Below are 14,074 nucleotides of genomic sequence, written 5' to 3'. Positions count from 1 at the left end.
AATTAAGCTCTTTAATATGTCAAAATATATTTTTGTTATACTCTCTTATTTTAGTGATTTAAAATTTAATATTTATAATAATACTTAATGTAATCTTTGAGAAAAAAAAAATCAAGATAACAATATAAGAAATTGTATAGGGTTATCTTTTAATGGATGGGTTCCCTATCTATCTAGTACCAAATACCAAACGAACCTATAAACAATAAAAGGTTTACCACATATCAATTACACCAAATAAAAAATAAAACAAATAGCACGGAAAACTAGAATATAATACAGCATACTTATGTTAACATGATGATAAAACTAGTATCCAAAATAGAGTTGTTTATTGTTTAAAACGAAGTAAATTTTCTTAAAATAAATGCCTATATTGTTACAAACAAATTCTTTTCACATTACTTCACTCTTTTGTACAGAGATATCTTCTACCACATTCTCTACGATTTCTCTTCACATTTTTTTTCTCTCCTTTTCAACTTTATAATTTTCTCTTCATAACTTTTTTCCCTCAAAAGCAGCCAAGTTCCCACTATATTTTTAAAAGTATATGTAAGATATGGATCGGGCGGTCCGAAAGCAGCGCCGAGGCTTACGTGACGGTCGGCGTTTTTTCTATCTTTTTACTCCTCTGACAGTAATATTGGACGACTTGCATAAATATTCATGATGGTTCATCACGCAGGCAATAGAGAAGGACCGATCGATCGCTAAACCAGGTCATTATGACGAAGATTAAGGTAAATAATGATTAGAACTATTGGACTGGAATTGGTCCGAGATTAACTTTTCACTAATCCCAAGCCCATAGCAAAAACTATAAATATAGGTAAGAGGTAAGTGGTAGATAGGTTGCATTTACTGCACATTCATTACTATTCCATCGAATCGCCAATAGTTTCCATACTGACTTTAGCATCAAAGAATCTTTGACAAGTTCCGCCCCGGACGGTAGGAGTGGACAGCAGAGCTTGGAGCGGGACCAGACGGCAAGAAGACAAATTGTGGAGGCGTTTGGTGACTTAGCCCCAAATAACCGAAACCGTCAAAAACACAACCAAAAATGCCTAGATGGCCGCCCAAGAGTTCGGATGTAGCTGAGCAGCGGCAACATTCATTTCCCGGAGAACGACCACTTGAAACTCCGTAAACAGTACTCGAACACAGAGCTGACTGAAAAGATTGGCGTACATAAAGAAGAAGTCGTCCGGACTCGTTTCCTTCCCGTGATAAACTCGCTCATTCTGTATGCTGACTCCCGCTCGAATTAGTCGAGAGTCCTCTACGTCTCGAACGACGTATAATCTGTTGACTCTCCATGACAATGCATCTTTTGTAGCATACTCCGACGCAAACAGGCTGGCGTCATGAGGTGCCCAATCATACCCGGAATGACAACTCCGGTACCGCCCAGCTCCAACGGCGAACCATCCACAAGAATACCATCCTTGAGAAGATGGATAGGTATTCCATAGATGATCCGCTTATTCGCCTCGACGAAACTCGACTCTAGCCCTAGCGACTGGACGAACTCTTCCAAGAAGGAGGACGACACCGAGCTTGGAGAAGAACCACGCTCGCCATCACCGCCCACCGACCTCCCGCCACCTCTGCCGAAATACTCCAAAGAAGACTCAACATGGACGACTGCCATTTATTACCTGAAGAAAAATGAATGCTCTGAACTTGAAGAAGAAGAAAGTGAAAATGACAGTGTCCCCTCTCCCTATTTATAGGAGAAACTTTTGTAACCGACAAGGCATCCACACTGTTAAAAACTATCACGATTGACGATCCAAATGCGAAGCCGTTTCGACTGCCGCCTCTCGACATGCGACACGTATTTTCCCGCCCAAATCATATCCCGAAAATCGGTAAGCAAAAGCCCAACAAATTCGGCCCAAAGGCCAACATGGGAGCCACCCAGTCCAACCATTGATAAAGACGGACGGTCAACAAACGGAGTCCCCCAAACCCACTGTCGAGATTTCACCCGATCCTAAACCCAATGTCCACTGCGTACACTAGGGCTTGGGGGGCTTGTGTACCATATGGACCGGGCGGTCCAAAAGCAGCGTCGAGACTTCTGTGACGGCCAGCGTTTCTTCTACCTTTTTACTCCTCTAACAGCATTACCGGGCGGCTTGCATAAATATTCATGATAGTTCACCGCGCGGGTAGCGGAGCAAGACCGACCGATCGCTAAACCAGGTCATTACGACGAAGATTAAGGTAAATAATGATTAGAGCTATTGGGCTGGAATTGGGCCGAGATTAACTTTTTACTAATCCCAAGCCCATAGTAAAAACTATAAATACAGGTCAGAGGTAAGTGGTAGATAGGTTGCATTTACTGCACATTCATTACTATTCCATCGAATCGCCAACAGTTTCCGTACTAACTTTGGCATTGGAGAATCTTTGACAAGTTCCCCCCAGATGGTAGGAGTGGACAGCGGAGCTTGAAGCGGGACCGGACAACAAGAAGATAAATTGTGGAGGCATTTGGTGACTTAGCCCCAAATAACCGAAACAGTATAAATAATCTAGATGTGATTAAATTTACGTTTATTTTTAATTTATTTATCAGTTCATCTTATTTTATTTACCAATCAATCCAACCATTATTACACTAATAATAATAATCAAAATTATTTTTTATTCTTGTTATAATTTCAGGATTTTTGAAAATATTAAAATATGAAGGATATGTTATATATATATATATATATATATATATATATATATATATATATATATATATATATATATATATATAAATGCATCTTTTGTATTCATATTTGTGAGGACCCTTAAAATCCCTTGGAGTGGAAGACAAGTATAGGTATAAGGGTTTTTGAAATTCAGAAAGTGGAAGACAAGTGTGCAGCGCTGAGTAGCCGATCGGTTTAGTAACGGTAATATTTAAAGCAAAATTTTAAACTTCGTGTCACTTTTTCTGCATGCACCCTTCATCTTCAACCTTCTGAGTTTTCATTTTGTCCTCCTTCTCTCAACAATTTTCTTCTTCTTTCTACAAAATCTCACCATTTTCTTCTTGCGATCATCATTCAGGCAGCGCCTTAGTTATCCTGGTGGCAAGAGCTTTCGATTTCACTGATCAAGTGTTAGTTTGAACTGGTAAGTTCATTCTCTCTCTAGAACGGCTGTTTTCTATCACATGGAAGCCAAGTTTTTGGTTGCATGATTTTATCATCATCTTCTATGAAATTCTGGTCTTTTGTTTGGTTTAGTTTCTTAATCAGTGAACTCTAAGTGTATAAGATTGGTAGTGGTGAGCCATATCCTATAACCGTGAGCGTTTGGCTAAGCTAGAGGTAAGGGAAGCTTATATAATTTGATTATGATTCTTTCTTCTGAATGGTTGTATGTTTTTTTGATTAATTGATGAATATGAAGTATTGGTGTTACTGCATTGTTTGTTTATATGAGTGGATGATTTATAAATAATGTAAACTGGGTTGATATAAGGTTTGATATTAAGTCTGCAACTTTCTGCGTAATTCTGTGGTTGTCACCGAGAGTCATATTTGACGTTCAATTGTTCCTTTGAGCATTCGGTCTGAACTAGATTCTTCTTCAGTATAGAATTTTTGTTCATGACCGATCATTTTTCTATTAGTATACTAGTAAATAAGCGTTCGGTCTAAGTATAACTTTTTATTTATATTTCGTAATCAGCTTAGTTGAGGTTTTCAATAATATTTAAAGTCGTAGATATTATAGTTATCCTTATTGAAAATAAGTTATATGTAATTGTATTTAGAATATATTCCTTCATTGTATAAACTTAATAGTGCTCGGTCATAGACCAAGTGTTCGGTCTCAGTAGTGCTCGGTCATAGACCAGGTGCTCGGTCTCAGTAGTGCTCGGTCATAGACCAGGTGTTCGGTCTCAATAGTGTTCGGTCATAGACCAGGTGCTCGGTCTCTATAGTGCTCAGATTTAAACTAAGTGTTTTGTCTAATAACATTCTGTAATATATCTGCATTAGGTATTAAGAGTGTTCGTCCAAACTCAATAGTGTTTGACCATGGTTTATAGTGTTTGGTTTAAACCCTTAGGTCTATGATAAAAGAATTCATCATTTTCGGTTAAGTTTAATTATATATATTCTATAGTATTCCAAACATTCTTGAAGTTATGTGTAGTAAAGACCGTTCGGTCTTAATTGTTGAGTAACGAGTAAACATTTCGTATTATCTAAAGTGTTAGGCTGCTGATGAGTCTTACCTAGTATGGATTGTTCGGTCCTGTTCTGTAGATAAGTGAAAGACCGCTTGGTCTTATAAGGGTTCAGTTATGTTAAGTCTAAATAGTATTCTCTTACTCGGTTCTATTCGAAGATGGGATCTTGTTTTCTAGGTTTCGGTTTGACTGTATTGATGAAATATGATGGTATTTAAAATGTGATATGAATGGAATAGTATGAAAATGAAAGAGTATTTCAGGGAGGAATATCTCAGGATCTATTATTGAATGGTAGAGTATGAATGTGGTTATGCTTAGTTGGCATTTATCCTGATATTCTGTGATTACTCGTTCTCAAGTAGAGAGGAGTAAGTCATGTGTGAGAATGACAGGAGGTCCTAGTTTATAAGGTGAACTTGGGCGGAACGGACTAACCTCGGGTGACATCTGTTGAGGGCATCCCAGCTATTACATCACCTGGGTGCAAAAACGTCGTAGCTACACAGAATTCATACAGTCCGGACAGTCAGAGTAAAGTGGTCAGTCATTGCATGCATTGATGTATGATTATGGTTGGAAATGCATGATTGGTTGTTGCATGCTTGACTATTGAATTATATCAGAATTATGTGAGATATATGTTTTACTGAATTAATTAAATTACATAAGTTTACCCTATTTTTCTGTCTTGTCTTGTTGTCCGTTTGGTTCTTCTTTCTGTTGTAATGATCATCCTGTGGATGTGAGCAGAAGAGAGCGAGTTCTTGCTGGAAGAAGCTTTGGAAGAAGTGGAAGTGAAAGTTGAACCATAGGACCGTTTGGTCGTTAGAATTTGGTTCTATTTTGTATAACCGATCGGTGTAAGTTAGTCTTGAAACCGTTCGGTCTAGACTTTTGTTTTGAAAGGTTTAAATTTTGTAGTATTGTTGTAAGGCCGTTCGACCATAAACATACATTTTCTCTTTCAGAATTGAACTATAATATTGTTAAATTATGAATATTCTATGGTATGGTTTTATATTGTATTATGGGATGTTACAATGCTTTTATACATAAAATTAAATATGACAAAATATTAAATATTTATAATATCTTAATCTTAATTTTTTAAAATTTAAATAATAACTAAATATATTTTCATTTTCATATAAAAATATTTTTAAAATTTAAAACTTTTCTAGAAACAAATATAAATAAGAAAAGTATTAAACAAATATTCTTAACATTTTTATACTTATTTTCCCGGAACTTCAGGGTCATGGATACTAGTCAAAGGAGGTGGCAATTGACTGCTTTATTTATTATTTATTTAATATCTAAATAAGAGAGTATAAAGGATGTCCTGTTTCAGAACTCAACAAAGGAAACAGAAACCCTGCATAATGAGTAGCCTCGCCGTTCGACGCATTTCAGAATGCTTTGTGAAGCCTCAATTCTCCAACCAAATCTGCAATCTAACTCCTTGGGATATTGTTATGCTGTCTACAAACTATATCCAGAAGGGTCTTCTCTTCAAGAAACCTGCGACCCTTATTGATGAACATCATTTCATACAAAATCTGTTGGAGAAGCTCAAACACTCTCTTTCTCTTACCCTCTTCCATTTTTATCCTTTGTCTGGTCGCCTTGTCACCCACAAAACCCAAAACCCTCCCTCTTATACTGTTTCTATTGATTGCAACAACAGTGATGGAGCTAGATTCATTCATGCAACTCTGGATATGACTATAGCTGATATCCTCTCCCCCTTTGACGTCCCACCCATTGTTCAATCATTCTTTGACCACCACAAAGCAGTCAACCATGACGGTCACACCGTGCCGCTGTTGTCCATCCAAGTCACTGAATTAGTGGACGGTGTTTTCATTGGTTGTTCTATGAATCACTCTGTCGGTGATGGCACTTCGTATTGGAATTTCTTCAATACATGGTCTCAGATCTTTCAAGCACAATCTCAATCTGAAAACCATGAATACGATGTTCCCATCTCACGCCAACCCATTCACAATCGTTGGTTTCCACATAATTGTAGTCCACCAATCTCTCTTCCTTTCAAACATCATGACGAGTTTATTTGGAGATCTGAAACACCCTTGCTGAGAGAGAGATTTTTCCACTTTTCAGCAGAATCAATTGCCAAACTGAAAGCAAAGGCCAACTCAGAATCTAATACCACAAAAATCTCTGCCTTCCAATCATTATCAGCACTTGTTTGGAGATCCATAACTCGTGCGCGCTCCCCACCGTCTGACCAGAAAACAACATGCAGATTAGCCGCAAACAATCGATCGAGAATGAAGCCGCCTGTGGCAGAAGAATACTTTGGAAACTGTGTTCATGCAGTGAGTGCAGAAACGACAACAGGGGAATTGCTTGAGAATGGTATAGGATGGGCAGCATGGAAGTTGCATGTGGCTGTTACAGACCTTAACGATAGAGTGGTGCTAGAATTTCTGGAAGGGTGGTTAGATTCTCCTTTCATAATTCAAATGGGTCGTTACTTTGACCCGTACAGCTTGTTGATTGGTAGTTCGCCCAGGTTCAATATGTATGGGTGTGAATTTGGAATGGGGAAAGCGGTGGCTTCTAGAAGTGGTTATGCAAACAAATTTGATGGGAAGGTATCGTCATACCCAGGGCGTGAAGGAGGAGGAAGCATTGATTTGGAAGTTTGCCTTTCGCCACAGACAATGAGTGCTTTGGAATCAGACCAAGAGTTCATGAATGCAGTTACTGAGTTTGATCCCCTGTTGTTCTAGTTTCCCCATTATCTTCACCACCTTCACTTGTTTGTTTGAATTAATAATCAAATAAAGGCGATTGAAATATATATATATATATATATATATGTGGGATTCAGTAGAAAAATAATATTGATTAGATGGGCAATTTAGCCCAATAAATTGTTAATTTTCTTAATTTTCCCTCTTAACTTTTCTTAAGTTTCACTTTTTATTATGTTAGAAAATTTTACTGTGAACATATAAAAGAATTGTTCATGGGTGTCGGATATCCTATTTAGTAGATTGTTGATCAGAGTCATTGATATCAGAACATATTTAACCTCTAAGCTCATGGATCTCTCACGAACTTTTTAGTGTTAAGACTCAATTCCTTTTTTATTCTCTCGTCAAACTCTACCCTATATTAGTATTTAATTACTGTGTTGTTAATATGTACTTAATGAGTGAGTCTCAACATTAAAACATTTGTATTATTTTTGTTACTAAAAATATTTGAATAATAATATTAAAGAAGTGTATATGATAATAAATACTGTGAATTTATATAATAAATATAAATTATTCATATAACAAGACGTTAAGTTAAATAAGAGTGACAATAAAAAAAACACTAAAAATTTAACCTGAAGTTTTCATACTCCTTGATTAAAAACATGTATAAAATTTTATCGTTACACTAATTGTTTATATTTAAAGAAACTTATAATTGGGTAAAGAAAAGTATTCTAGTGTTACTCATACAATAGTATTATTTATAATTTTTAATTAAAATGATAAATAATATTATTGACAATCCGATTAGTATTGACTTAAAAGCCTCAGAATGACGATTCCTTTGAATAATATTAATAATGGTTTAAAAATAAATGCTTGACAGACTGAGAATATTTTAGGATTGGAAATGACAACTAGGAAACTGCATTCATAAACTCTATGTTTGATTCAAGAGAGGTCATTATATGTGGTAAAAGGCAGATTTCCAAATCGATGCTTCCCCCTCCTTCACGACCTGGAAATGATGTGATCTTCCCATCAAATTTGTTGGCATATCCACTTCTCACTGCCACTGCTTTCCCCATTCCAAACTCACTCCCATACATGTTGAACCTTGGTGAGCTACTTATCAACACAACGTACGGCTCCAAAGGCTGACTAGTGTGCTTGATCACTGGAGACTGTAACCACTCTTGGAGTAAATGCAACACCTCTCTGTCATTGTGCCTTGTAACAGCAAGGTGCAACTTCCCTGCAGCCCATCCTAGATCATTCTCAAGTAATTCCCCAACTGTCGTTTCCGCACTCAACTTATCAACCGAGTTTCCAAAGTATTCATGACCCAGAGGTGGCTCCATTCTTGACCGATTGTTTGCAGTTAAGTCGAAACGTGTTTTTTGCTCATATGGTAGGGAGCATGCTCGAATTATTGATCTCCAAACAAGTGCTGATAATGACTGGAACGAAGAGATTTTCGTCGTATTACTGTTGGACTCTGAGTTTGCCTTTGCTTTCAGTTTTCCTATCGACTCTGCTGAAAAGTGGAAGATTCTCTCTCTCAGCAAGGGTGCTTCATACCTCCTGATAAACTCGTCGTGATGTTTGAAAGGAAGATTGATTGGTGGACTGCAATCATTTGGAAACCAGCGATTGTGAATGGGTTGGCGCAAAATGGGAACATCATATTCTTGGGCTTGAGGTTGTGCTTGAAAGATCTTAGACCATGTATTGAAGAAATTCCAATACGAAGTCCCATCACCGACGGAGTGATTCATGGAACAACCTATGAAAACACCATCGATCAATTCGGTGACTTGGATGGACAACAGCGGCATGGTGTGACCGTCATGGTTGACTGCTTTGTGGTGGTCGAAGAATGAGTGAAAAATGGATGGGGTGTCAACTGGGGAGAGTAGTTCAGATATGGTGACATCAAGAGTTGCATGAATGAATCTAGCTCCATCACTGTTTTTGCAATCAACAGAAACAGTATAAGAGGGAGGGTTTTGGGTTTTGTGGGTAACAAGGCGACCAGACAATGGATAGAAATAAAAAAGGGTGAGTGAAAGAGAGTGTTTGAGCTTCTCCAACAGATTTTGCACGAAATCGTGTTCATCAACATGGGTTTCAGGCTTCTTGAAGAGCAGACCCTTTTGGATATAGTGCACAGACAACATGGAAATATCCCAAGGTGTTAAATTGCATATTTGGTTTGAAACTTGGGTTAAACCATGCGGTTTGACGAAGCATTCTGAAATGCGTCGAACGACAGGGGTAACCATGATTCAAGTTTACACACAAGTTTTGGTCTGTGTTGAAGAGAGAAATCGTAAGTGCTAATAAAATATGCATTTAAAGGTAACATAGACGGATGAGTTAAATAAAAACAAGTTTTTAAGTTTTGCCAGGAAACTTCTACCCATTAGCATATAGGAACCAAATGCGATTTTGAATTTTGCTAGAATGTGTCCCCACTAGAATATAGTTTAGAATTATTCACTCCTATATTTGAAGATTCGATATCTTAACATTCCATTCTCACACACCAACTTATTTTATTACTTTTATATTTAATAATTTAGTTTATATTTAATTAGAATAGCTTAATTAATTTAATAGTTTTTATTGTTGTTATTTGAATGTCAAAACAAAACAGTGGTGGAAGCAGAGCTTTTCCGTATTTAAACTCAACCATTTTAGGAGCTATTTTTAATACAAAAGAAATTATTTATGTTAATTAATATTTTTTACTAAACGTTAAATAATATTAAAAAATGAAATATATATCTCACAGACAAAGATTGATTGAAGTTATAGAATCTCATACTAGATAATAAATTATCCAAGCCAAAATAAAGTAATAAATTTTCTAATTTTCTATATTTTATTATATTTATATTAGCTAGAGCAATCCAGGAAATGTGAGGTAAAAATTAGGGCAACGCACCCGCATTTTTTTGCATTTTTCTCGTTTATAAGTCTCATCTTGTTTAGAAGTCGAGAGCTAAGAGTTCAAATAATGTTTGTTTTATATTCCAAAAACCTATTTCAGTTTTAAGTATAATTTTGTTTTTTAAAAGAAAAATTGAAGTATAATTCAAAATAAAAGGTTTAGTGAATATTGAATTGCATGAAATACACATAACAATTATTTTTTCTTAATTATGTTTGATAATGTCTTTTTTGTAATTGGTACCTTCAATCTCAAATCCAAGCAATGAATATTATTTTTAAACATACATCGACGTTCAAATTTATAGTTCATAAAGGTTACGCTGATTCAAAATTGTATGAAATACTAACAAGGGTGAAGTTTAAAAGATAAGATTTGATGAACCGATGCTCAAATCCGAATAGGAGGAATGGCTAAACATAAGATTGCGTAAAGAAAAACTATAGCTGTAGGGAAAATGTGGAAAAAGTAATTTCATATTGATTAGTAAATAATGAGTTTGAGTTTTATAAAAAAATAAAGTTTAATATATATGATATATTATTTTGGTTGAATGAGTCCGAATACGACTCAGAAGTTCAGAATATCTTATTATTCTGGTCAAAAGATGGCTAATAAGAATGGCTTTTTCTGTCACATGCAAAGAGATGAAACAAACACATCCAATTATGTAATTTATGTCATTGTTTCAGCATCAATTCGGTAAGATGGATAAGTGGAGTATTCATTTATTGTTCTTAATTTAACCATTCGATGACTACTTGAACAAAAGTTTGCTTATGATACCATAAAGAACTCCAACTTCCATTTATGCACCAATTGGAAAATACCCTTTCAGCCTCCTCAATAGACTGCTAAGAAATTGTCACCTACACCAACCTCTACACATTTGTTTTATTTATACTCTTCAATTAAAAAATTTCGCTGTAAAAGGAATCTATACGTATGATGTATATATCACAACTTTTGGACCGAATGTTATTATATTACGATAGTTGTGCTTTGTCTAGATCACGCTGTAAAATAATATTAATAAATAAAACTCATACCATGGAAAGTTATGTTTCCTAGCTAAAATTTTTTATTCAATTTAATAGAAAAAAAATAAACACAGGTAAAAGATAAATAAACTCATTATTTTAATGTTTTAACTAGAAATATTTTAATTTTCTATGTGAATTGGATTTATGTTCATTTATATGTTTATCCAGTGAATTCCATCTCGAAAGAGACATAAAATTATTTCAAAAATGTAGTTAATAAAACACATAACGATAAAGTAGCTATAAAATGTATGATTTTTTTCAAAAATACAGATGTGAATCTAAATCTCACATTAGATAAAATTGAAAAGGTGAAACACCGCATAAAAATAATATATATATAAACCCATTTTCTAATATTTTGATTTAAGAGTAATATTAATATTTTATTTGTTTCGACTCCAGTCTCATTAATATTGTGATTTTCAAGTGAATAAGTTCACAAAAGAGATCAAGATATAATTTCTTATTTTTCACTAATTTATATTATAATTGTCTAACTCATTCCACTATGATGTTTTTACATAGAGACATGAGAGATTTGATTCCAATGAATTATGAACAAACTCATAAAAAGACCAAATCATCATTTCTAACAAAAAAATTTAAGGTAATGAGTTTATGGTCCTAGTACTTATATATTACCCATTTCATTCATTCTTATCTAATATAAAACTTAAATTCACCTTAAATTTCTAACACTAGCTAATAGAGCTAAACTAGAAGATGGAAACATGTACATTTTTCTATATTAGAAATTCGCATAACATTATTTTCTACATATTATATTTGTTTGCTATGAAAGGTTTGTTGTAAAAAATTAATAAAATAAAACTTCACGAGACATCAATTTATTGCTTTTAAAGACTTATACACGATGTGTTGTGTAAATCTTTTAAGATATAACAAGAACTTTTCTAAAAAAATTTAGGATAGTAAGGAAATCTAAAAAAAATTAATATCCATATGCTCTAAAAATAAGAAAAGAAAGGAGAAAACAAAAATAAATAATAAGAGAGCTTGAAAAGTGTGTTTGGTGTTTTTAGTGGAAGCACAAATAAGGAGTTTCAAAACTAGTTAAACAAATCATGACATAAAAAAGATATCATGCATCTTCTAACTACAACAACTCTTACAATTCTTGTAGATGCAACTATTCGAGTCTTGTTAAAGAGAGATTGTCTAACAACAACTTTCATTATAACTATCTCGGTCAACACAAATTTAACCAACACAAGTTCCATGAACTCAAACATGATCAACATGAGTTTGACCAACCTTGCCAATCATGACTTTTACAAAATTAAAATGATATATTTAAACTAAAAGATTTAAACCCTTAGTTTTTCTAAAAAAAAATTAGAGTTTATTGTTTATATATTATAAAGTCTTGCGAAGGTGAATAAATAATAAAAAACATATATATATATATATATATATATATATATATATATATATATATATATATATATCCTTATAATTAAGAAACAAGCTCTCTAAAAAGGAAATACTTCAAAAAAACAGTAATAAATTTAGCAACATTATTGAGGATGTTAATCCACCACTGGAAGTTTGTGACAATTGAAGTGATTAGTAACAATTTTAAAATGAAAAAGTTAGGTTGTAATTTGATAATTCAACTAATAATAATAATAGTATTAAAATTAATTTTTTAAAAGTATTCTAGCTTAATTAATATGCACGTATTTTAATTTTATTTTTCACACCAGACTTATTTTTTGATTAATTATCAAAATATCAATAAGGTTAGCTACTGATTCCTAGATATCTTTTCTAGTTATTAGAGATCAAATTGTGGTAGGTGACAATGTACGGAAAATTGATTAAAAATGTTGAAAAAGGATATATACAAGGTTCGACAAAGAACAGTGGATTTTAATTATTATGTTGCAATTTTATTTAAATTACAAAAATGGAATTTTTAAAAAAAATTACAGTAGATAAATTGTGCTTTGAACATAGGACTTCATATAAAAAATATCATGTCTAACAAATTAGACTTTAAATTACACTAGAAATTAATAATGAAAGTTGGGAAAACAAAACACGAATATGTTTAAAAATGGACAATTCAAAAAAGTTGTATTTACTGAATATTATTTTAATTAATATAATGATAATTGGATGAAGTCACATATAAGAAAAGATAGTTCTTTATTTATTATTTTATAAAGGAGAAGTCGTGTACATAAAACATAATTTTCCCTTATTTTATTTTTGTTAGCTTCATGACTTTCAAAAATTTAATAAGTTTCTGCACAAGAAAGTAAACTTAATAAAAAAAAATTACTGTTAAAAGGTATGAAATAAAATTATGCAATAAATAAATGAATAATTTGTTTGGTTTTTATAAAAAATTTGTAATAATTTGTTTCATTCATTATAAAAGCTCTTTTCTAATGAATTATTTACTAATATATATTAAAAATAAGAAAATAAATTACATAAAAAATACACTAATTTACTTTAAAATATTAAATTAAATTAACTTTTTTTTATCAGCATTAGGTTAAATTGAGTAATAAATTCTTTAATGTTTTGTGTAACAATTTAGGAAACAATGTGTTCAATAAAGAATTTATTTATTAAACAATTAATTTAGTGTTGTATTTAACAAATTTTTAATCAATTATTTAACAAAATATTTAATAAAAATATTATTGTTGTTATTTTGTGAGGTACATTTAATAATCTGTTAAATATGTGTCCATTTTTATAATTTAGGATTTTGTTAAGTACATACCATTGTTACACATGCATACCCTATCTTTGATACATGGTCAATCATATTCAATCATCTTATGAATTTCCATTTTAAAAGCAATTTAGTTATTATATGATTGACTTTTGAGTTGCGTCTTTACATCTTATTCACTACATTTAGATAAAATGTACTTTAATATCTATACGTTTTTTCTTTTAACCTTATACATTTGTATCATGTTATTAATCCACGGCACTAAAATTTATACAGTATTGAATCAGAATTTGTATAGAAGGGTTGATTTTAACAAATGGAATCAGTTATTGATGAACCAATTTATTGGGATATTAATTTGAGAAATGACTAAAATAAGATTGCGTAAAAAAAATGGTTCTATAT

General features: G+C 32.9%; 2 protein-coding genes across 2 annotated transcripts; one reads left to right on the top strand and one right to left on the bottom strand.

The window, feature by feature from the left end:
* The first annotated feature begins 5,582 nt into the window (after window positions 1-5,582).
* On the top strand, window positions 5,583-7,119 carry LOC108342398 (uncharacterized acetyltransferase At3g50280). Its single transcript, XM_017580173.2, has one exon. It carries the CDS (start codon window positions 5,599-5,601, stop codon window positions 6,973-6,975), a length of 1,377 nt encoding a protein of 458 aa, XP_017435662.1. The 5' UTR covers window positions 5,583-5,598; the 3' UTR covers window positions 6,976-7,119.
* Window positions 7,120-7,758: 639 nt separating this feature from the next.
* On the bottom strand, window positions 7,759-9,309 carry LOC108342388 (uncharacterized acetyltransferase At3g50280). Its single transcript, XM_017580158.2, has one exon. It carries the CDS (start codon window positions 9,234-9,236, stop codon window positions 7,869-7,871), a length of 1,368 nt encoding a protein of 455 aa, XP_017435647.1. The 5' UTR covers window positions 9,237-9,309; the 3' UTR covers window positions 7,759-7,868.
* Between the last annotated feature and the right edge of the window lie 4,765 nt (window positions 9,310-14,074).

The sequence above is a fragment of the Vigna angularis genome, chromosome 4 (genome assembly GCF_016808095.1).
Source record: "Vigna angularis cultivar LongXiaoDou No.4 chromosome 4, ASM1680809v1, whole genome shotgun sequence".
Classification (NCBI taxonomy): domain Eukaryota; kingdom Viridiplantae; phylum Streptophyta; class Magnoliopsida; order Fabales; family Fabaceae; genus Vigna; species Vigna angularis.
This window is presented reverse-complemented; position numbering and strand designations above follow the sequence as displayed.